The following is a 24,643-nucleotide window of genomic DNA, read 5'->3' on the forward strand; positions in this document are numbered from 1 at the left end:
TTTTTACGATGAATATAATGGAACTAATGGACGTTGTAAATGATGACTTTCTTATTTTAAATTCGATCAAACTTAAAATAGTTTGATTTACGACAAAGGAATATATGAAAAATAATGAGACATTATTTGTGACACTAGGTTCATCTTGCCGGCAGATTCTCCGGGCATCAAGCTTTCTCGAGTCGTAAGACAACTAATTAGAAAAGGTCTAAGAAAAGGCTATGTATAGTGATGAGGTGCCCTTTTCTGGAGGCGTACCTGGTCGGATATGTGTTGCTATTATCTCTTAAAAATGCTTAATAATATTCTTATCCACAAAGTTAAAAATAAAATTACTTATGAGTTATGCTACAAATTCAGTACTCCAACTATCTAAGGTTATTGTTAAGTAGTTCTTTTTCACTCAGGTCTTGTTTAGATCCTAAAATTTTACACCAAAAAACGTCACATCGAATATTTCGACACATGCATGGAGTACTAAATAAAATCTATTTGCAAAAATTTTTGCACGGATGAGTTGTAAATCGCGAGATGAATCTAATGAGACTACTTAATCTATGATTTGCAACAGTGATGCTACAGTAACTATCCACTAATTATGAATTAATCATGGATTAATTAGGCTCATTAGATTCGTCTCGCGACTTACAAACCATTCGTGCAAAAAATTTTATTTAGTACTCCGAAATAATAAAATTCTCTTTTAAAAATTTACGTCAAAAAAATCTAAACATACCATGAGCCGAGCATTTGTAGAGACCCTACCCCGGACCGTTGAGCTAAGAGATAGAGCATTCAATAGAAAGCTTACCAAGCTATAGCCGCAAAAAATCAAAGATGCAAAAAGAAAGTTTTAAAGTATATATAAATCATTAACAACAGAGAGTAAAAGAAAGGTGTGGAAAATAATTTGTGGCTTAAAAAAAAGTAGACTTAGCAATGTTAGCATGCTAATTTGATTAGTTTGACTTTATGCCTCCCATGCAAAAAGACAAAGTGACACTGTTCAAGTGGCCAAGTGGCGGCATAAAGTGATTAGATTATGCTTGCCCAAAATATCTCATATATAAATGAATATGTATCCAGATCATCGGGCTTTGTTTGTTTCTATAACGAAGAGCTTGGTTGAAGTAGCATCTGAATTGCTATTTTTCTGTTACAGTTCTCCCTGTTTTATTTCAGAGAACAAATTCAGTTTGAAAATATATGGACATATCATGATTTTCAGTCCTAAACTTGGCCACCTAAAACTAAATTTCCGCAGTCCAAAGAGGCTGATTTTGTCAAGGTGACGTTTTAGTAGCTAATCTTGCATCCCGAGGGCGCCCAATTTTTTTTTGAACGAACGGCGAGAGCGTGCCTATTTCATTGATAAAGAAGAAGAGTACAGGACGCCCAATCTTATCACGAAGAATTCAGAACCGCCACTTTTGTGCGCAGATCAAGGCGTCGACGGATCAGTCAGAAGAAGACCAAGACGGCATGGGTCCGATTGGGTCGCCCCCCGCCCATGTACGCGCGCACGCCACTGTTGGCTAGTCCACCACGAGTCTCCGTCGTGCAACCATGGTTGCGTCCGTGCCCGGGCACCCCGCGCGTGCTGCTCCTCTATATAAGCAGGCTGGCATTCTGAATTTTCTGATGAAGCTTCGACTCACTGCCTATCTCGGCATTGGTCGGGGGAGTGGGAAGCGAGGAGCAGCGCCATGGCCTCTGCTCCGAAGCTTCTTCTTCTCCTCCTCTTTTGGAGGTATCACTCTTGCGTTGCTCACGCAGGAGATGATCGCAGCTACAAGGTTCTGTCCCTTGACTCTCTGAAGCATGACGCTGCATGCCCCGAGCGCAAAGGTACAGTACCCTTGTCAGTGGCTCAGTGCACGTGCCTGTGGTTTCCGCTTGGTGATCGATTTTGTGCACGCTCGTAAATTGCAACTATTTCCCTTTTGCTTCGATTGTTTCAGCAGTTCCGTTGCCCGGCGCGGCCACGGTGCCGTTGCACCACCGGCACGGCCCGTGCTCACCGGCGCCCACCAAGAAGATGCCAGACTTGGAGGAGATGCTCCAGCGTGACCGGCTCCGAGCTGCCTACATCCAACGGAAGTTCTCCGCCGCCAACGGCGGCGCCGGCGATGTCCAGCAGTCGGAGGCCACCGTGTCGACCAGGCTGGGCACGGCCCTGAGCACGCTGGAGTACGTGATCACCGTAGGCATCGGCTCGCCGGCCGTGACCCAGACCATGCTCATCGACACCGGCAGCGACGTGTCGTGGGTGCAGTGCAAACCGTGCTCGCAGTGCCCCTCCCAGGCGGACCCGCTCTTCGACCCCAGCTCGTCGAGCACCTACTCCCCGTTCTCCTGCAGCTCTGCCACCTGCGCGCAGCTCGAACAGGAGGGGAGCGGCTGCTCGCGCTCCCAGTGCCAGTACATTGTCACCTACGGCGACGGCTCCAGCACCACCGGCACCTACAGCTCCGACACGCTCGCGCTGGGCTCCAACACCGTCAGGAACTTCCAGTTCGGGTGCAGCCAGGTGGAGTCGGGCTTCAACGACCAAACCGACGGGCTCATGGGGCTCGGCGGCGGCGCGCAGTCGCTCGTGTCGCAGACGGCGGGGACATTCGGCAGGGCCTTCTCCTACTGCCTCCCGCCGACTTCGAGCTCCTCCGGGTTCCTCACGCTCGGCGCTGGAACGTCCGGCTTCGTCAAGACGCCGATGCTCAGGAGCAGCAAGGTCCCCACGTTCTACGGCGTCCGCCTTCGGGCCATCAGGGTGGGAGGGAGGCAGCTCAGCATACCCACCTCGGTCTTCTCCTCCGGGACGATCATGGACTCCGGTACGGTCATCACGCGCTTGCCGCGGACGGCCTACTCGGCGCTGTCGTCGGCGTTCAAGGCCGGCATGAGGCAGTACCCGCCGGCGCCGCCCAGCGGCATCCTCGACACGTGCTTCGACTTCAGCGGCCAGAGCAGTGTCACGATACCTACCGTCGCGCTGGTGTTCTCCGGCGGCGCGGTCGTCAACCTCGACGCGAACGGGATCATTCTAAACAACTGCCTTGCCTTCGCGGGCAACAGTGACGACGGATCCCTCGGCATCATCGGCAACGTGCAGCAGCGGACGTTCGAGGTGCTCTACGACGTCGGCGGGGGAGCTGTGGGCTTCAGGGCTGGGGCGTGCTGATGGTCGCCGGGCACAAGGACAACGACAGTACGGGGTGTACCTGTTTTCTTGTGTTGCGAGCCAACAGACATGAAGTGGGCAACCATCAAAACTATATAGCAGTAATAACGTGAAGCAAGTTTGCAAACTACGAACCAAATGACAACTGTAATTTTCACCTACAAACAAAGATTAATAATATATTATAGTATTGCTAATTTGCTCTTCGCTTTGTTGATACAAACTAGTATGATTTATGGGAATATATACTTCAAAATTTACAAGATGTGTATATATGTTTCATCATCCTATTGGGGCTATAACAAGAGACAAACGTCTATACCTGATGAACTCTCACAGAAGTTAATTGACCAACTAATAAAACTCTTAACGCAACAATTTTGACCATTGACTTTCGCCACGGTGAAGATCCAAAATTCCTACTCATTTCTCTTGCAACCTTAAGTTCAGCAATCCAAATGTTCCACTACAAAAATAACTTGTGAATACTTGCATGATATATTAGAAGTTATAACCTTAAGAGTAACGTGAGGCGGTCCCTAAATTCGTTCAAGGTATGAGTCAAGTCTTGAACTATCAATTTGTACTTTTTTCGCACGTGCTAATGGAGGTCAATCTTCTCTCATCGATGTTAATATGTTGTTTTTGCCTATTTGGCATATATGACCCACGTTTAAGCGTTCATTATTGTGAGCCCCCACGTTACACCGAACAAGAAAAACCAATGGATCCCACTTGTCAAGGAGGACGAAGATTGTAGCAGTTGGATGGTATGGAAAGAGGCAGATTTGAGCGGATAGGGAAAGGTGGCCAAGCAAGTAGGCACGCCACATAAGCATGTACTATTGATTACATTTCGAACCAAGCACACTTTGGTCAACAGTATTTGAACCCTAATTACCTTTTCAAAACAAACCTTAGTCAGCACAATTAGGTCCTCTTTGGGAGGGCTCTATTTCCGGCTTCAAATCTGGCTCCTACCGGAGCTCTCCCAAACGGTGTTTTTTAGAAACTGCTTCAATCTTGAAGCTCTGAAATCGCGCTCGCTGGAGTGAATTGGGTGAGGCAGAGCTAGAAAATCATGGCTTCGTCCGGCCCCCGCGGCTCCTCCATGCCCTTTGCCAGCCCAGCCCTTAGGTGGGGCCCGCCGAGGCGTGGCCCGTGGGGAGGAGATGGTCGGCCGGTGGCGGCGACCGCAGGGGCGCTGCCAGCAGGGCCTGGGAGGAGGTGACCGGTGGGCAGTGTTAGCCTAAACGTTAAACAGTGAACGATAGGTCATCCACCGTATAGCAAATAGTCGGAATACACGACCTTTTAAATGGTCTTATAAATAGTCGAAATGGTTTTATATGGCTTTACGCGGCTAATTGGCCTACATGGCTACCCATCGAGTAGCATTTACACATCGTGTAAACAGTGTAAACGGCCGTGTAGGTGAACAGTGCCGGTGGGTCCTGTGGGAAGGAGGTGGCCGGCGGTGGCTGTGGGGAGGTGGTGGCCGGCGGCGACCACGTGTAGGAGCTGCAAGGAGGAGGTGGCGCTGGGAGCATGAGGTAGAAGCAACGGGAGGAGAAGCGAAAGAAGGAAAGAGAAGGAAGGAAAGAAAAATAAAAAGAAAAGGAAAAAAGAGAAAAAAGAAAATGTAAAAGGAAAGATATTTTATCTTTTATATTATTTTATATAAACAACCTTTTTTTTGGGGGGGAATTATATAAACAACCTAAAGGAGCTGTTTTGCCCAATATTTTTTAAAACAACTTGAAGGAGTTGTTTTGCCCAATATTTTTTTAAAAAAGTTTCAGCTCCACCGAAAAACTGCTCCACCAGAGAAGTCGAGCCAATTTTAAAGGAGCTGAAGCCCTACCAAAAATACCATTAATATGTTTTGTTGTTCCTCTGTTTCCAATGGGCCTTCAACCAAGCCAAAGTCCCACTTGATGGTCCAGCCCACAAGTCAGCCCGTGCGACGCCGTGCCGCTGGAACGCGTTCGTTCGCGGTCCGGGGTCTCGGGGAGCACCGGAGCAGGCGAGCGATGAGCCTCTGACCGTGCCAGTGTCCACCACCTGGCACATTCGTCCCCGCTCACGAAGTGCGAACACCATCGCCGGCACGCTTAGCTGCCAGCCTGCCACTGCAACTTTGTCGTGGAGAAGCTCGCTGCCGGTCTCCACATCCAGTGTGCCTGTGCCACGCCTGACGTGCCGAGGCTCGCCGTCACCACGTAGCTGCGCCGAGCTTGCGGCTTGCCGGTGTCGTCGTGCCCCCCAATTCGCCGGAACCGTCGCATAAGTGATCAGTACGTAGTCCACCCGCTGCTCCGATCCGCATGCAGCGCGTCCTCAGGTGTCAGCCCGCCCCGACGGGGTCGCCGGCGAGGGGGAGCACGGGCGACGCCTGCGATTGCGGCGCGGCGCAACTGACAAGCCAAACAAATCCGAGCACGGCCGATGGATACGCTTGGAATTGAAGCTCCCACGGCCGTGCATGTCAAGAAGAACTCAACAACTGATCAGCTGGCCACTATCCCCGGATCCCCATACCCTCCGGAGTACCGTCAGGTTCAGGCGCCGTCGTGCGTGCCCCCAAGTCCCCAACGGTACGGTGGTTGCCGGCTGCCGGTAAAACTGGAATTGACCCGTGAAACTCGTAATACTTTTTGACAAAAAAAAACCGTAATTCCAATCTCAATGCAAACCGACGTTGCACGGTCAAATTCAAATAGAGTTGATGGTGACATTGGTGGATTAACCACCATTTATTGACGAAAACGAATTACACCAAGTCTATGTCTTCTCACCTAAGCAACAGGCCAATGGCCCTTACCAATTCCTGACACTCCTGCTAGATCTCCAAAAGCTAACATTAATCCCTAAACCGATTGCGCACTATAGAGTATCGATCGAGAAACCAGACACCTAAGCTCAAGCCACCACGAACAGAGTGACGACACCAACGACCGCGAGCCCTACTACGATGGACGACACAACGCTAGCCCGCCTCGACGACGCGCCGCTGGCCTGCGGCAGCGGGCTCGGGGCGGGAGTGGGAGTGGAGACGGATCCGGCCGATCCCGCGACCGACGGCACGGTGGGCGACGAGGCTGCGGGCCTGGGCGCGCCTCCGGCTCCGACGGTGGGCGGCATCCCCGGAGCCGCCGCCGGGGCGCCGGCCGTCAGGGAGGAGGGCATCCTGACGCGCGCGATCATCCGCTGCCCCTTCTCGCAGTGGCCCGGGACGCCGCTGACGAAGTAGAAGGGGCCGAGGCCGTCGAGCGTGAACTTGGTGTCGCCGCCCGTGAACCGGCTCACCGGCTTCTCCGTGCTGCACTGCTTGTAGTCGTCGTGGCTCACCAGCAGCACCGAGTCGTTGGCGTACTTGAAATCTGCATCACGCATCGCCGCCGGCGACGCGCGCGCGATCGATCAGACACCCGCATTACTCCATCGGAAAATAAAGTTTTTTTTTTGAAGCAACATCGGAAAATAAAGTAGAGAGCATCATGCGAGAAACAATCAGGTGCGCTAGCTTACTCAGGATGTCGCCGACTTGGAAGCGGTTCCTCTTGGCCCAGTGGTTGTACGTTTCGGTGCCGTTGGCAGACGGCACCGCCCACCCGCGCTCGTCGCCGACCTTGTACACCGCCGGCGCCGGCGCCGACGACACCGACGCCGCGAGGAGGGCGCAGGAGGCGGCGAACACGGCGACGCGGAGGCTGGCCATTGACGCGCGCGCAGCGGATGGAACGAGCGCTGCGAGAGATGGGGTCGCCTCGAGGCCGAAGCCAAACTCGATCGGAATGGGGCGCTAGAGGAAGTGGAGCCGCCTTGGATTGATGCTTCGATCGGCGAGTGAGCGGTGACCAGTGCGGCGGCGGCGGGGTGTTTATATAGAGGGCTCTGGAAGGGAGCGGCGCGGGCTCCGGCTCCGGCGGAAGAGGAGGGCGGAGTGGGGGCCGTGCGAAATGCGCATGCACCGGCGTTCCGCACGTCCAGGCGTTCAGGTGCTTCGGATCTCCGGTATCCGTGGGTCTATCTGCTAGTAACCGCCGGGCTTGGTTGACTAGTCAACCAGTCAATGGCGTCTGAAGCAAACACAAAGCATACAGATGGGCCTGAGTATATTTGGGCCTCTTTGACACGGTAGTATGGGTTGGGCTGGAAACATAGGTTTGGGCTGTTAGATTGTCTGCTGCTTGCTACTGCGGACTGGGTTCGTAATCTCCACTAGGACACGGGTTTTTGAAGAAGCCGCCAAAGGTCATTTCGGTCAAGTCGCGTGTTCTCAGTTGAGAAACCAAAACCCTCTCGGAAACCCAGCGGCTGCTCCGGCGGCGGCGCGTTGAGATGGCTGACGACGCGGGGGTCGAGCAAGCCGCGGTGGCGGCGGGGGAAGGGGCGCAGCCACCTGCGCTGTCGAAGAGCGCGAGGAAGAAGCTGCTGAAGCAGGAGCGCCAGGCAGAGCGGAAGGCGGCCCGCAAGGCGGAGGAGAAGGAGCGGCGGCGCGCCGACGTGGAGCGGCGGAGGCGCGAGTGGGAGGAGGCGCTTGCCGCCGCGCCCTCGGACGAGGCGCGCGCCGAGATGGTGGCGGCGCGGCGGGAGACGCGGCGCGAGCGGGTGGGCCGGCGGGCGGAGGAGCGCGGGGCCCGCGCCGAGCGGCTCCGGCGCGCGGCCGAGGGCGCGGGACAGAAGGTGGTGCTGGACCTCGAGTTCGCGGACCTCATGCGGCCCAACGAGATCCATAGCCTCACGCAGCAGGTGAAAATCGCCCTTCCCTTGCTCGAATATTCTGAATTGAAACGAAGTTACTGTTGTGTGGTTGGGACTTGGCCGGTTGGGACAGTAGTTAGTCAGTACTAAGTAGTCTGTATGATTTTTGAAGGAGTGTACCTGAGTGGTTTCTCTGATTTTTCTTTCGAAAACCAGGAATGGTCCATTTTGATATACGGACATTATGGAGTATTTGTCAAACATGTTTGAAAGAGCGTTTAATTTTGTTAAACAAATGATAGTTAAGAATAACTGAACTGATGCCCTTTAGTAATTAGTGAAGGCTGAAAAAGTAAAATGATTACAGAGTGTAGACTTGTTAGAGAAACAAAATATAACCTCATAGCAGTTATAGTATACACTGAATTTCTAGCACCAACCATGATAGCGTTTTTAGAAGAGTGCTGACTTTGTGGATCATGTGAGCTTCCAAATGATGCTAGTCGCTGTGTTCGCTTGGCTGTGGCTGATGGCTGGTACTGATTTGTTATGAGAGAACAGTACTGCTGACTGGCTGGTAGCTGATGGCCGGTAGCTGATGGCCGGTGCTGATTTAGTATGAGAGAACAGTACTGCTGGCTGTTTGGCTGACAAGCCAAGCGAGCATGCTGAATTTGTAGCACCAATCATGATGCTACTGTCAGCATGCTTGTAGGTCATGCGAGCTCTGGGGCCTGCCATGCAAAGAATCATGACCTCCTTCACCTTGCTTCCAAATGATGTAATCTAATGCATTTAATCTCTTAGAAAGTCTTTCTTGCCCCTGCTCTCCTTTCACCTGCACTTGTGTTTATCAGGAAATCCTTTGTATTTGACCTCTGATCAATATGTTTAATGGAATCGATCTGGTGGGGCCTGTCCTCACTGATGTTTCCCCTAGAAAGAAAAATCTTGATATCAGAGATCAATTTGGCATAGAATTTCTTCATATCTTATTAATTTATTATCAGAGGAAAACCTTCATATTATTAATTTATTATGTACATTTTCTTTTATGGAAATTTTGAAACCTTCCAACATGTTGGAATAACTCTATTCTCACAAAAGGGGGCTGCGAGTTCCCTAGGCTAGCAATTTCCCTTAGTTTTTACAGCATGGGCACCTGGGTTCTGTGCCCATGTTTATTTCTCGACTTTTTACAGCATCGCATATGATAGTGAATCAAAGGGCACTAATACCTATACGGCTGTACCTGCATTGCATTGCATAGCATGGTAAAATATCTCTGTCAAGATCCAATGCTCCATATCTTCTGCAAGCATAAAATTTAATAATACCCTGAGAAAATATTTTACCTATTAACTGATGCTTGTTGCAGATTATGTACTGCTATGCAGTGAATGGGAGATCTGCAAACCCAGCTCACCTGTGGTTGACAGGTTGCAGTGGAGAAATGGCGACCCATCTTCAGAGAATTCCTGGGTATGATAAGTGGATCATTGAAAAAGCAGCCAAGCCTTATCTTGAAGCATTTGAAGATCATAAAGAAAACCTTGTGTATCTTACAGCGGATGCGGAGACTGTGCTTGATGGTCTAGACATGTCGAAAGTATACATCATTGGTGGCCTGGTTGATCGAAACAGATGGAAAGGCATAACACTGAAAAAAGCAGCGGAGCAGGGTATTCAATCTGCAAAGCTTCCTATTGGAAACTATCTAAAGATGTCAAGTTCCCAGGTGAGCATGATGTTTCTGTCTTTCGTAAAAGAAAAATGTCGGCTTGCCTTACTCTAATCTTTATTGCGTGTATCATTGTTAAAATATTCGTAATCGTTTTAGTTAAGAAAAAATAACCAAGTTGTGCTCTTTTATGATTTTCTGAAAATTCAAACTTTGAATGCAACGCACTGAACCAGTAAGAGTTGTTCTATAAGAGTTGTTTCTACTGCACAAGTTGCTAGAGTAGTTCCATTGAACTGTCTAAATATCTAGTTATCTTAACTTTGACTTTATTAATGAAATAATTTTTGGCATTAAGATATCTGGTTTGATTCTGCAGCTCTGGAGAAGTTTGTACTGAGATTGTCAATCTTCTTATGTGTCAATCACGCAGGTTCTTACAGTTAACCAAGTGTTTGAGATAATGCTAAAGTTTGTGGAAACAAGGGACTGGAAGACAGCATTCTTCCATGTCATCCCACAGAGGAAGCGAGGAGAAGCTGGAGCTGGAGATGGTGAGGCCAAAGTAAGATTGGACGACAATGATGATGTAGCTGAGGGAGCCAGAAACGGAAACCTTTCCGAGGAAGACCTGGAAAAGGTTCTCGATGAAGTGGACGATGATGATGGGGTTGAGGAGCTGGAAGACGAAGAAACGGATGTGTCCAACAAGAGGCAGTGTGTTAGACATGAGGACGCGGGAGCTGGGGATCAGGATCGCTCCGGTGCTGTAGCAGAGGCGACGCCAGCCGGGGTAGAGGCTACACCGCAGGCTGGGCAGGCCAAGGAATCAAACGACAGAGGCGAGGACTGAAGAACAGTGAACCCCACGTTTGTCACTATTTTGCAGACACCTTTATTTCTCGGAATTTTGGGCGTCCCTCTGTGATATCCATGTAATACCTCGTGTATTTGGACCTAGGGGCGGTAGAGCATCCTAAAATTAAAAATTTAGCCTAGATAATCGAAGAGATGTTTCTAAAAAGATCGGGTTCTAATCTTATACAATTTTGAATTAAAATTATCTAAGGGTCAAGTTAGATGGCCAAGTTGGATTTTGAATACACCACGACAGCTATAATCCGTTATCAGCCTATTTGGATTTCGTCATTTTGTGATAATGTTCCCGTGTAAGCTGATCTAACCTGGACAGCGGCCGGTGCGGTCTTTTCATCTTTCCAAGAGAAGAGTCGTGATGTGCTGCAGTTGTTGCCGTACTGGAAGAAAGTGAAATTCCTTTGTGCTGTCTCAAAAAGAAGGAATGGATGCGATGAGCTCTGGGATTTGACAATCGAACGTACGCACACGCACGCACGTTGGTGGCAAGCTAGTGCGCTCTTTGAGTCTTTGTACCGCGCACAGTAACAATTTCCGGCATGGCGCGGGGGCGCTACGCCTGCATGTATGCATGCATGGCTACAGGGGACGCAGATATTTCGTCACGCGGGCTGTACGTGCAGCCGGGCAGCAACAAAAATAGACCTGACCTCACGCGGTCGTGCGTACAGGAGAGACAGAGCTCACAAAACAAGGTCATGTTTAGTTCCAAAAAAAATTTCTACGATACCCGTCACATCGAATTTTTTCACACATGCATTAAGTATTAAATGGAGTTGAAAAAAATAACTAATTACGTAGCCTAACTAATTAGCACGAGATTAATTTTTTTAACTCTAATTAGTCTGTGATTGGACATCATTTTTCAAGTAACAACGAAATATGCTACGGTACCCAAATCCAAATTTTTTCACTTAAACACAACCCAAGGCGAGCTGGAGTCTGCAGTTCCCGAAGCGGCAGCGAGCAGGGGAAACGAAACGAAGACATGCATGCAGAAGCTGCGCGGCCAGGGTATAGGCGTTGATTAATTAACCCGGCAGAATTGCGCGGAAGCTGCGCACTCGCCGGCGCTTGTCACGCGCGCCTCGCGCCAGCCATGCCTGCCGCGAGCCTAGCCGGCGGAGCCCCAGCCCGGGCGCCGCCGCCGCCGCATCTGTAGCCGGCAACGACTGTAGGCTACGCGCGCATAGTCACCGGTCGAGCAATCGAGCAGCTTGGTTCCTAGCACATCGTACGGACGGATGTTGTATTTCTGCATCCAGGATTGGATTGGGTCAGTGTATATAGGCTAGCTGTATGAACGGCAACGATGGGTCGATGGTTCGTGAGAGACAAAAAAAAAAACATTCTTGCGTAGTATGCCTGTATGGACGGCACAGAATGTGGCCAGGTATCACCCATTGCCCAAACAACGAAAGCATGTGCTCAAACGACACCATTGTACGTACATACGTACGTACTGTTACACATTGTAAACGGCAATTGCGGCGTGAATAGGAAGATACAGTGTAACAGCAATTGGGGCGTGAATAGGAAGATACACGAACAGCAGTGGCAGAGCCAGGGTGAACTGCTAGGGGGACTGAGCAACCTTGATATCACATTTAGGGGGGCTAAGCATTGTTATTTGCATGGAAGATAAGATGATAGTAAAAAAAACTCTATGGACTGCCGGCCAGCAGGGGGGGGGGGGGCTGGAGCCCCCAGCACCCCCCTGGCTCCGCCGCTGACGAACAGTTAATAAGCTGAAAGCATGCAGGAAATAATCTCGTTCATCGACCGTCACCCCATGATAACACTAACTAAGAGCAAACACTGGGCTACGAAGTGGTAGTAGTAAGAACTAGAAATCGATGTGGCCAAACACGTACGGATACAAGTTACTTCTCGCTGGACACGATTGAACTGCTAATGATTGATGAAGAAACTACTTGTACGACGCGAAGGGGTGCTGGTGCTCGAAGCTGCCGCCCTGCGGCGTGCGCGACGCGCTCCCGCCGCTGCTGCCGCTGCCGGGCGCGCCGTACGCGGCCGCGGATCCGTAGTACGCGGCCATGGCGTGCTCGCCGGCGTACGCGGCCTCGTACGGGTACGACTGGTGGCCGCCGCCGCCGCCGCCGCCGCCGCCGCCATGGTGGTGCGGCATGCCGACGAACCCGTGGCCGTGGTGCGGGCCGCCCGGCGGCGGGGGCATGGCGGGGGGCCCGCCGTACATGGAGGCGTGCAGCTGCATGTCGTGGTGGTGCGGCGGCGACATGGCGCCGGGCGCGCGGGACTTGAGCGCCATGCTGGGGTGGTGGTGGTGGTCGCCGCCGCGCGCGGCGCCCGGGACGCCGAGGCCGACGACGCCCCGCGCCTCGCCCTCGAACTCGCGGTAGCGGTGCAGGTAGACGCTGAGCGGCTCGACGTAGTCGTCGAAGCCGAGGCGGCTCATGGCCCAGAGCACGTCCTCGGCGGTGATGGTCTTGCGCTGCTCGCGCTGGCACCGCTCGTTGGCCTCCCCCGTGATGAAGCTGATGTACTCGGACACGCACTCCTGGATCGTCTCCTTGGCGTCGTCCGAGATCTTGGCGTGCGACGGCAGCACGCGCCGCATGATGCGGATCACGTTCGCGATCTGCATCAGCCGGTCCTGCTCGCGAATCGGCGGCGGCGCCTGATGCTGCTGCCCGCTGCCGCCGGCCGCGGCCGTGCCGTTCGCCGCGCCGGACGGAAGGAAGCCGCTGGCGGGGTCCATTGGCTGGCTACCTTAAGCTAGCTCTCGCTCGTGAACTAGGGAGTGGGGGGACTGCTACTACCTGCTCGCTTGCCCTTCTTCCTTGGCGATGTGTTCTTGTGATGTGTGAGGATACGTTAAATACTCCATCCGTTCTAAATTATAAGTCATTCTATGAATTTTGGAGAATCAAAATTTTTGAAGTCTGACCAAATTTATATAACAAGATAATAATATTTATGATACCAATTAATTATTGTTAGATTCTTTATTAGCTATATTTTTATAGTATACCTATGAAAGGACCGGTAGCGCGCTCTAGCCTAAGAGGGGGAGGGGGTGAATTAGGCAAACTAAAACCTTAAACCTATAGCTCCAACTATTTACGCAAAATTAAACTAAGTATGCTATTTAGATGTGCAACTATGGTTATTTTAGTGTGAAATCCCTATCCCAAAAGAGTTTAGCAACCTATAGCCTTTCCTATAAACAAATTACTCTATGAAAGTAAAGACACACAAATTGCTAGTATGAAATGCGGAAGCTTAAAGAGAGGGATAGGAGAAAGCAAACTCTTGACGCGGATGTTTATCCTGTGGTTCGGTTAGCCACAAAGGCACACCTACATCCACGTTGTTGTAGCACTCACTAAGAGTATTGCTACTCGGCCACCAAGTCTCTTCTGTGAACACAATCACAGTCACTTTGGCCCCGGGTTCCACTAAGGAGCTTCTCCACAAAGGATGGAGGTCTCCACGTCCCCCGCACAAAATTGTCGTCGCCGCTCCACACCAAGTCGGAGGGTCGATGACGTGCCGGCGAGCCATCAAAGCTCCAAGGTACCGGCGCACCAAAATCTTCTTTTGGTTCATTCAAGAACTACAGCACAAAGGCTCAAAGCCTTGCAATCTCACTCACTAAGAGCTAATCCTTTACACAACACTCTCAAAGTGTGCTAAGGGCTAAGGATATGAGTGCTAAGATCTTGGATGGTTTGGAGATGTTTTTTGGTGTGTTTGTGACTTTCTTGAACTCCAGCAAACTCCAAATGGCCGGAGGATGTCATATATATAGACCTCCAAGTCGAACTAGCCATTGAGAGCTGTTACCCAACTTTCTGCGTATGCACCGGTATCCGAAGGTATAGAACCGGTGCATCCGGTCACTCTGCGCCATGGGGTAGCCGTTGGGTCTTTGACAGCAGGCATGGTGTCACCGGTTAGACCGGTGCCTAATCATCGGTGCAGCTATTCTCCTTTGCAACTGTCACGGCATTGCACCGGTGCATTGCTCCGGTGACCACTGGTGTAACCGGTGCTGAAGAACTTCTACTTGGCGTCTTGACATGCTCTCTGAGCAAAAGCATGGTGCTTGCACCGGTACTTCATTTTGGGCACTACCGGTGCCACTTGAGCCTTCCCTCGTGGCCTGGGCACTGCACGGCCTAATGCACTGGTCATGGGTCACCGGTGCATCCGATGCCAACCGGTTAGACCGGTGTGGCATCACCGGTGTATCCGGTTCCACCGATTCTGGTAGAACTCGTCTAATTCGATATTTTTTGAGTTCTTTCTTCGTGTTTTGCTTTGTTTGACCTTTTTGCCTCATCCCTGGGATCTATTGTTCACTTGACAAACTCATTAGTCATATTGATTGTGTTGTTACTCAATCACCAAAATCACAAACAATGGCCTAATGGGGCCATTTTCTTTACAACCTATTTGATGTCATAAATTTTTGTGTTTCTCTCTATAATTTTTAATCAAAATTTGAGATAATTTGACTCTTCAATATTCTTGAAATGACTTGTAATTTGGAAGGAGGGAGTAGGAGGCTACGAGGTGTTGACCAGGTAGTAGCAATGCAAGCACACACAGGCTAAGGCGGAGGCGGAGTAGCAGCTAGTGGACGATGGCATGCATGCACCGTACAGGCAGGCGCAGGCGCCTGTTCATGACAAGTGGCGGAGGATTCTGTGAAGGCACTGCTCCGTCGTCGCCTGCCGACGTGCGGGCCGGGCGTGCGTGCAGAGCGATACGAGTTGTCACGCGCGGGAGATGGAACGTGAAAATGGATGAATCGGGTAGTACTGTTGTTGCATTGCATCTTCGTACGCCATGGTCACGGTCTCGAAGATACGCACGCTTGGTTCAATGTACGTTAGTTTTGAGAGGTCGCACGTGCCTACATTTTCATTGTCATTCTAACGGATGTTGGTGCCGTTTTGCGTTTTCATTCGAACTAACGGTACGGTTACGGCGTCAGTTAAATTTCAAGAAAGCGCCATTTTGAATTTTCAAAAAATTTCAAACTTCTGTAAACGAGCCGTGTCTGATGTGGAGCCGTGGAGGAGTTAAGCATGCATGGAATGGGTCATTGCTGAAGATTGAAAAGGCCAGTGGCCAACCAAGCGTTTTTGCTGCTTCCCAACGTACCTTTCAATGCTTCTTCAGTTCTTCTGACTTCCTGCTCCTGTGCTCCACTGTTTCTACCTCAGTAAACACAAGCTTAGGTCCTGTTAGTTGCCTCTCGTAAATTTTTTGAAAGAGCATATTTCTACATTTAAAGTACTAAATATAGATTAATCACAAAATTAATGACAGAACTCGTCTGTAAATTGCGAGACGAATCTAATGAGCCTAATTAATCCGTCATTAGAGATTGTTTACTGTAGCATTACTGTAGCAATTTAGCGTCTAATTACGGCATAGCTAGGTTCACTAGATTCGTCTCGCGATCTACAGGCAAACTGTGCAATGCGTTTTTTATTTCGTTTAGATTTAAATCTCCATGCAAGTGCCGGAATTTTTTTTTGGAATTTTGAATTTAGGAACTAAACACGGCGTGAGTATAGTTACTATCGCAAGTAAAAACTATGTACACACCGCAAATAATCTGGCCACCTGACATACATGAATTGAGGGTGAGTTTAGATCCCAAAATTGTACACTCAAAAACATCACATCGAATGTTTGGATACATAAAGTACTAAATAAAATATATTTAAATTTTTTTTACACAGATGAGTTGTAAATCATGAGATGAATTTAATGAGCCAACTAAATCCATAATTTACAGCAGTGATGCTACAGTAACCATAAAATTATAGATTAATCATGAATTGATTATGGTCATTAGATTCGTCTCATAATTTACAATCCATCCGTGTTTGTAAATAGACTTTATTTAATACTTGAAATTAATAAGAGTTTCTTCAAAAATTTTTTGGCAAAGTGATCTAAATACAACCTGAACCTACATGAGCCTGGGTGATTACGTGGCAAATTTGCTTGGCAGATGCATGCGTGTGCACTGTCCTCGCTGGTCACTGCGACACTGCATGCTCTCGTTAGATGAAAATTACTCTGTAGATAGTTAAGGATAGCAACGGTACAAAAAGGGGGGAGTTCTCAGCACCACAGCGTCCTTAGCAAAAAGGAAAATTACAAGCACGGCCTGCGTCATTGGCCTTGTTTGTTTTCTTCCATTCCATTTTAAAAAAAAATCTCACATGTATAGTGTACTAAATGAAGTCTATTTGTAAAACTTTTTTAAGGATGGGTGAAACTTTTTGCGACGAATCTAATGACGGTAATTAATCGATGATTTGCTACATTGATGCTACAGTACCATTCTCTAATCGCACGATCAAATGCCTCGTTAGATTATTCAGGATCACTAGCGCGGAGTTCTAAAGTTGATTTTATAAACTAGATTTTGTTTGACACTGTAATTAGTGATTAAAATATCACTATTTCGCTAGCATATGACAAACCAAAGTTACCAAACGGGCCGTCATCCTTACGCGCGCAAACAGCAACCGCCTCGCGGTGGAGCTCGTCTACCCCAAGAGTCCCGCCGTTTTTTCTTTTTTATATTTTTTAAAAATTAAAATTTCAAAAATATATGTTCGTTTTCAAATATTTCAAAAATATACCCCGGTCGCCCTCCCATAGGGCGACAGGCCCAATGTGTAATTTTTTTTTTCAAATTTGCAACGAAGTCCCTGGAGAGAAAAAAAAAGCGGGGGACCTGTCGCCCCCCCCAACGGGCGACAGGGGCCTGTCGCCCTCCCCTCGGGCGACAGGCCCCTGTCGCCCATTGGGGGGGCGACAGGCCCCCCTCTTTTTTTTCTCGGACTTTTATTTTTGCAGGGACCTATTTTGAGCTATTCGAGCGTGTATTCGTCATCATCGTCGGCAAGATCTCGGCCACTAACTCCTACCGCACGTTACTTGTCCTTCATTAAATCACGGAAAAAATCGCAAGAACTTCCCTTATTTCACGAGCATTATGGAACCCACAAACATAATAAGTTCACATAAATAATATCTATAAAAACAAATGACAAGTAACCTACCACAATCATAAACATCGGATACAAATAAGCGGTCCACAGCTATCTCATTACAAATAAACATCATGTACATCTAACCACCCCTAGGGCGTCGGACCCTCTTAGCCCTCTGCTGGGCACGGACATGTCCCTCGGAGTAGGTGAGAACATCCGGAGACCTCACCTGTCGCTCAGGACGCGCAAGGGGCTGCGGTGTCTGCTGCTGAGAGATCCCAAGTGGTGCTCCTCCTAGCTGTGAATACCCCAAGACATCGTGGTCACCTTGCGCGGCAGGCTCTTCTGGACTCAAGCTGTCGAAGTCGTCTAAGGTGAATGTCTCGTTATCTGGTCGAAAGGAGGAAGAAGAAGGTCCGGCGCCCGCATCGGGGTAGAATCCTACGCAAAAAATATGGATGTTAGCGTACGCTCGTATATTTCGTAATGACATGTAGAAACCGAAATACGAAACATAAATTAACCTGTGCACGCCGGTATCTGTGGCCCCGGTACCATCCCTGGATACGGTCCGCCAACTGGTGTTGTCCCTCTAAACATTCCAGTATGGCCGAACGCAGTAGCTGGATCGTATCCTGTATGTGATATTAGTAAATATGTAGGAACACTTGATGTAATTTTAAAGAGATATGTACGTTACCTGTACTTGGGAAGAACTGCGACGTCGGCCCGTGTATGGTCGACGGACACGGGAACGACGACGACGCCTGAGACGACCCGTGGCTGTCTTCGTACTGCACACGGCTTCCGAAGTTGTGCGTTACCTGACGCAACTGATCACGCTGCCTCGACCATGCCTCTATCTGCTCAAACTGGGTCATTGGGGATCCGGCACGTACCCTCGTCAGGTAAGTCGAGCAGTCCGTCTCCATCATGTTGCAAAGGCGAAACTGCATCAATTCAGTAAAGTTACAAACACATGAATTATCTTATGAATATGATTATATATATATATATGCAAATATGATCAAGAGACTCACCGCGCCAGCTAGTGCCTCCACGTGGTGCCGGGCATAGCCATCCTGAGGCCTCGCCTAGTGTGGCTGCGGGTGAGTGTCAACAAAAACCAGACGAGCCCGAGTCCGGGGTAAGTACCAGGTGAGGTAAGCCCTAAAGGAGCTATCTGTGTGTGGTCCTGTTGGATGGACCAAGTGCTCGTCTGCCTGTTCCCATTGGTCCACCCACGGCTGGATCTTGGTGAGCCAATCATCAGAGCACGGCAAGCCACTCCTTGACAACCTACAAAGTGGACCACGAAGAATCGTTAGAATCGACACGAATGTATGAGCCAAGTTCATTCATAATTACCTGTGGTCCTGGCGACTGACACGCTCCAACGCGGTGGGCACCGGAAACTCCTGGCGCTGCCCAAACTGTCTCCTGACTCTCCAGGGGCAATATGCCTCAACCGCGATGTCATAAACCAGGACGGCGGAAGTAAGCCACAGGCTCGCATTCGCGGAGCAGTGTGAAGACAGGCCTGCTGGTGCACGGGTAGCCACAGCCTCTGGGCTGTAAGGCTCCCAGACAACGTCCTCGGGCGTCAGCATGTCGAGCTCCGAAACAAACTCGGGATATGCGCGTTTAACCCGCGCATGTGCCCAAGACCTCTGCATTCCGAATAAGTAAAATTAAAAGTGCGCTAATACATCATGTAACAATGAATAACAAAATTAGGTTTGTTGTGAACATACCTGACGCCAGATCCAGATAGTTCCCATAGTGGGCCTCTCGTCCTCCTCGTCGCCGTACATGCCCCCGTGGTAAGGCTCGTGGCTGACCAAGGGGCGACCAACGGCTAGCCTCTCGTACGACCAAAGCTGTAGCAGTAGTGGGCACCCTGACAGGATAGCGTTCCCATGTGTCTTCATGCACCCATCGCAGAGTCCACGGTAAGTGGCTGCAAGTACCGCCTCACCCCAGCTGTAGGGCGGTACGTCCTCGTCCCCATCCGCAATCTCCCGTGCATACGGAAGGAGAATCCTATCGACCGAGTTGCCATGAGTGTTGTTGAACATGATGTAACCAAACAACCAAAGTAGGTACGCCTCCAGCGATCTGGTCACACTGTACTCGTCGGCATCCGCAGCCAAAAGGGCAGGCTGCATAAACAATTAAGATAAATAGTTTCAACTATCAATGGAACATGTGAATTGTAACAATTAAATTTATATTTGGAATGAATACGTACTGTAAACTGTAGGAACCAGGTCTTCGAAGGACCTGCTGCTCGCGGGTGCGGATTGATCGGACCTGCTTCATCCACGCGGTCAACCAGGGCAAAACGGGCCTCCAGCTCATCCTTCCATGAGGCCGCCACCACACGCGGACCTACAGCCTCCCCGACAATAGGGAGGCCGAGGAGGTAGGCCACGTCCTGCAGCGTAGGAGTCATCTCCCCACACGGGAGGTGGGACGTGTGTGTCTCCGGCCTCCATCTGTCAACGAGCGCCGTCAGGAGGGATCGGTCGAGCTGAATAGGCCCAACCTCGACAAGACGGCTCAGAGTCAGTAGGCCGGCCTCACGTAACCTGGAAAAAAACAAAAAATGTCGCCATCAATGCAGATCACCGGAAGACAAAACTGAAATGCTCTAACAGAAGCACCTATGCAAAAGAAGGCTCGTTGCATAATTCTTTGTCCCCTAGTCACGGCTGGTAAAAAGTATGTGTCATAAAAGCTTCCAGGATTTCTAGTAGCAACCTGGGATAACATACGAGGTAGGTTATCATATGATGCCTCGTATGTGCTGAACCGCATCTCGAACACCCTTTGTTTAGCCCGCCATGCCTTCAAATAACTGATGGTGTACTGGTAAGTCTGCTCAATGTGTCGAATAATCATTTTTGGCTCATAATTTAGGTTGTCCATAATAAACCCATACATTTGCTTTGCAACAAAGTCGCATGATATATTGCGATGCGAGGGAATAACTTCTGACAGCAAACAAGTGTGCTCTGTGACAATGGAACATTTCCAGTTTGACTTCCATTTTCCCTTGAATGCATGTACTCGCCATGGACATCCAGCATTCACACACTTCATCTCATATTCTTTACTGCCAGACTTCACGACTCTGAATTCTCGTTTCAATGAGATTGCCCATAGTCTCACAGCATCTTTTACGGCTTCAATGTTTGGATATGTTGCACCTTGCACTACCTCATTCCCTCTGTACTCCCACTCCTGATTTCGTACATCTTCTGCTATATGACTGCCAAAACCATGCTCTTTCCACTCTTTTGGCAATGAGTACTGCTCGTCATCAGATGAGTCCTCATATTCTTCCATCTCTATTGCGGTTTGGTCTTCTGCCTCCATCTCGTCCACAATGCTATGTATCCTCTCTCCCTCATCAGCAAGGCCCTGTGGTCCCATGTTTTGGTTCTCTGTCTCTTCTGACTCATCTTGCTCAACATAATTGGTCTCTCTTCGAATACTCGGAGTTCCTTGATCTGCACAATGTTGGATTTCATTTTGTGTCTTATCCCGGATTTGAACAAGAATGGCCAGAGGCCACCCACGCTCTAGAGCTGCTTGCATGTACTTCTGCCAGTCATCAGTGCTGTGTATCATCATTAATTCTCATAATTCACTTTCTACCTCCCAATTAACAAGAGACTGGACAGTGATCACATGTGTCAACGGATCAACATGGAACCCACGCTGCAGCCACTTACATATGGAACCAAAACTCCTTTCCAGAGGTTTATCTATGCCGCTAGATGTGCGCTTAAAGGCAGAAAGATCTACTCCATTTGGCCCATACATAACATTGTATTCACCATAAAATACTTGAAACTGCATTTTGCTCGACATATCTGTATATCACATAATACTTATCGAGTTATACTCTTTACTTCACTACCTTATTCAATAATCCGTAAAAAACTAAGTATGGAATTCAACTATAACGTATAAGTATTCATAACTACGTGATGACTCTCGAATTCTATACTGCATATGCCAAATTCTATTCTAAATCATAATTAATTTATAAACATGTCTCTAAAAGCACTGCAATTGTAATAATAAATGCGTAGAACTAATTTTCTAAACTAATTTACTACTACGTAACTACAAACTAAAGTATCATTGAACTCCTACTTAAATGGATCTACTATAGCACTAATTAAATTAAATTACTCATATTTAAATACGTAGTACTTAAATATAACAATATTTAAACTAAATGTACTAACCTGCAGATCACAAGTGCTGAATCCGGCAAGGCTTCGCCGCTTTCCTTCTCCTCAATCCTCTCTTTTTTTTCTGGATTTTTGATGGAATTTTCGGGCTCAAATGAGGAGGGAAGGGGAGGGCTGGGGCTTTTATAAGGGGGAGACCCCGGTCGCCCGCGGGGGGGGGGGGGGGGGGGGGGGGGGGCGACAGGCCCCCCGGTCGCCCGCGGGGGGGCGACAGGCCCCCTGCCGCGACTGTGGGCCGGGCCCAGCGGCGGTCGCCCGTGGGCCGGGCGACAGGCCCCTGTCGCCCCCCCACGGGCGACAGGGCTTGTTTTTTTTTCTCCAGGGACTTCGTTGCAAATTTGAAAAAAAAAATTACACATTGGGCCTGTCGCCCTATGGGAGGGCGACCGGGGTATATTTTTGAAATTTTTGAAAACGAACATATATTTTTGAAATTTTAATTTTTTTTAAATATAAAAAAGAAAAAAGTTCAAGAGTCCCAGGCAACGCAACAGCAAACAGAATGGGACGGCCTCCATGACCATCCCCGAGGTCGTATCTCCATGGCCCTTGGGCCTGGCCCATGTGGCCATGTGTCCGCGGAAATGAACGAGTTGATTTTTTTTTTGTGTGTGCGTGTGCGTTTGTGCGTCCGCGCGCGTGTGTGACGCATCACACATGTAGTGAGAATGGGGAATGCATTTCTGGAGAACGATGTGTGCCCATAGCAGTGTGTGAAACACAGTCGGTGGCTGAGCCTGAACGGCGGCGCCGACAGCCTGCTGGTGCGACCGCGGCTTTGGCCCTGCTCCTCCTGTGCCGCCTCCTCTTCGGTGGCCTTCCGCTCTGCCGCCTCCTGTCCATCTCCTGCCGGCGCATCACACACTGCGCCGGGGAATCAGACATGGTCACATGAGCCAGTAGCACCGCGCCGGGGACCGTATCTGGCCCTGCTCCTTGAGGCCATCCATGGCGTGCTCCATATCGTCGGTCAAGATGACACGCCGGTTTCGATGGAGGATATTAACCGACTTAAATCATGGGTCGTGTGTACACCGTTTGTGAAGCCGATAAAAAAAATTGATGAGCAACACGTGTTCAGTTTTGCACGCGGTGTTAGCACATTAGCGCACGGTGTCCCTCTCCCGCACGTGTGAGACTCCACGGAGGCGCTACTGTTGTTGCGCTGCTAATCAACGAGGAGACGATCCATTCATAACGTGAATGACTACTTCGTAACGTGAACGACTACTTCCTCTATTTGACGTGCGACTATATTGCACCGAGTCTACTCCAACGCATCTTCTGCCGCGTTGCGCCTCTAGTGATAATGATTTATGATCTACTCACAAGTTTCTTTGGTGAATATGCTAGTTGATAATTGTTACAGCTAGCATAGTCTACCCTTTTCCCTACAACGTGCGCTCACCTCGAGCCAGGCCGAGGCTGCCTCTCATTCTACACACAGCTTTGCTCATGAGATCTCTCCTTTCTCTGTCACCTGCTTCTTTGCATTTCCATCGTTGGCATTGCACGCACAGTACTAACGAGAGCAAGCCTCCGAAACGTCTGCACGCTGAAGATCCAGCATATGCTACGTTTAACTCATTATAGTCATGGAGATGTTGCTGAAACATATATCTAATTTTGAAATTAAAATATATCCGAAATTGTCTAACTCCACGGCCGTGAAGTCGAGCCTGCCCGTGGTCTCGGTACGGTGACGCACCAGTTGATTGTGTGTCTCGCACACACCTGAGGAGATTCGCGTCACGGCACCGTGGCGTCTCGAACTCAATCGAGCACGCCGAGCAGCAACGACTCGAGGTCCGGTGAGGCCCCAGCCGTACGTGGTCCGATCCATCCCTCGTCGATCATCATGGCGTCGATGTCATGCCGGCAAACAACGTAACGGGAAATCAACACGGGTGTACAACACATAAGTGTCCACACACACGTGTTCTGTCTCGAGTCTTAGCTAAGCCAGAGGAGAAGCATATCTGATATCTTTCCGTTAGGTTGTGACGGAACCGTCAAATTAAAACTCTAAATTAAGTGTAATAGCCGTTATTTGAACACATCTGGCGCATTAACTTAATGGTTTAATTTGACGGTCTTTTCTGAACACACGGCCCAATCGAAACAACACCGGTAGTCCCACGCGAAGGCGGGCGCAGATGGTACAAGCACGACAGAGACTTGAAAATATATCAAGGTGACAAACTAGGATACAAGAGTTTTCACAAACCGAGTTCAAATACACAATAGCTTACATAATGTACATAAATTACATGATTTACAAATTTTACAGCGGAAATAACCAAGTTCCAAAGAAAAAAGGACCTACAATTACATGAGTGTGCTGCCTCTGCCCAACCGGTCAGACCGGTTCCTCCAACCGGTCAGACAGGTCTGCATGGAAACCATGCACGAACACCGATCAAACCGGTACACAGACCGGCCAGACCGGTCCGGCAAAAAAAGAGGGTTGCACACTTAGCCCTCAAGTGTGCAACCCGCCGACTCCCTAACCTAAGGGTCTCGCTCCACGACCTGCCACCCCTCTGCATCCCGGCGGATGAACTTGACACGACAGGGGGCAGAAGTCGACGTCCAGGGGTCCTGAAATAATTTGGGTAGCAACAAATCCTGAGCATCTAATACTCAGCAAGACTTACCCGACCAGTGGGTATAACTTAGCCCACATATCTAGACATGCACGGCTTTTGGCTGATGGTTATTTTACAGAAAATCAACTAAAGTAATTCCTTACTTTCATTATTTTAGTCTCAGATTATATATGAATTAACTCTAATCTAATATTTGCAGGAATCAACTATAACAAACATGGTGGTGCAATCCAAATAACTCAATGTGTTCAAGATTATACACACACACACAAATAACTTACATTCTAACATTTTGCTACGATGCAGTAAAG

The 24,643-nt window shown here is 49.2% G+C and overlaps 5 protein-coding genes across 6 annotated transcripts; 2 read left to right on the forward strand and 3 right to left on the reverse strand.

Moving 5' to 3' along the window:
- Positions 1–1,646: 1,646 nt before the first annotated feature.
- On the forward strand, positions 1,647–3,380 carry LOC120657092 (aspartyl protease family protein At5g10770-like). Of its 2 annotated transcripts, none has more exons than XM_039935344.1 (2): positions 1,647–1,848; positions 1,965–3,380. In XM_039935344.1, the coding sequence occupies exons 1-2, from the start codon at positions 1,707–1,709 to the stop codon at positions 3,179–3,181; spliced, it is 1,359 nt and encodes a 452-aa protein (XP_039791278.1). In that variant the 5' UTR covers positions 1,647–1,706; the 3' UTR covers positions 3,182–3,380. The 2 variants fall into 2 exon arrangements, with proteins under 2 accessions (XP_039791278.1, XP_039791277.1); XM_039935343.1 differs by having other exon boundaries at positions 1,648–1,848; positions 1,962–3,380.
- Positions 3,381–5,908: 2,528 nt separating this feature from the next.
- LOC120657093 (early nodulin-like protein 1) lies at positions 5,909–7,029 on the reverse strand. The gene is made up of 2 exons (XM_039935346.1): positions 6,713–7,029; positions 5,909–6,564 (listed from the first exon to the last, which is right to left on the reverse strand). Exons 1-2 carry the CDS (start codon positions 6,900–6,902, stop codon positions 6,104–6,106), a joined length of 651 nt encoding a protein of 216 aa, XP_039791280.1. The 5' UTR covers positions 6,903–7,029; the 3' UTR covers positions 5,909–6,103.
- A 427-nt stretch (positions 7,030–7,456) lies between these two features.
- On the forward strand, positions 7,457–10,637 carry LOC120657094 (tRNA (guanine(9)-N1)-methyltransferase-like). Its single transcript, XM_039935347.1, has 3 exons — positions 7,457–7,936; positions 9,267–9,626; positions 10,003–10,637. Exons 1-3 carry the CDS (start codon positions 7,526–7,528, stop codon positions 10,420–10,422), a joined length of 1,191 nt encoding a protein of 396 aa, XP_039791281.1. The 5' UTR covers positions 7,457–7,525; the 3' UTR covers positions 10,423–10,637.
- Positions 10,638–12,224: 1,587 nt separating this feature from the next.
- LOC120654233 (nuclear transcription factor Y subunit B-8-like) lies at positions 12,225–13,185 on the reverse strand. Its single transcript, XM_039931754.1, has one exon. The coding sequence runs from the start codon at positions 13,183–13,185 to the stop codon at positions 12,376–12,378; it is 810 nt and encodes a 269-aa protein (XP_039787688.1). The 3' UTR covers positions 12,225–12,375.
- A 5,615-nt stretch (positions 13,186–18,800) lies between these two features.
- Positions 18,801–19,265, reverse strand: LOC120654235 (serine/threonine-protein phosphatase 7 long form homolog). Its single transcript, XM_039931755.1, has 2 exons — positions 19,210–19,265; positions 18,801–19,125 (listed from the first exon to the last, which is right to left on the reverse strand). The coding sequence occupies exons 1-2, from the start codon at positions 19,234–19,236 to the stop codon at positions 18,820–18,822; spliced, it is 333 nt and encodes a 110-aa protein (XP_039787689.1). The 5' UTR covers positions 19,237–19,265; the 3' UTR covers positions 18,801–18,819.
- Positions 19,266–24,643: the final 5,378 nt, after the last annotated feature.

The sequence above is a fragment of the Panicum virgatum genome, chromosome 1N (assembly GCF_016808335.1).
Source record: "Panicum virgatum strain AP13 chromosome 1N, P.virgatum_v5, whole genome shotgun sequence".
Taxonomy (NCBI): domain Eukaryota; kingdom Viridiplantae; phylum Streptophyta; class Magnoliopsida; order Poales; family Poaceae; genus Panicum; species Panicum virgatum.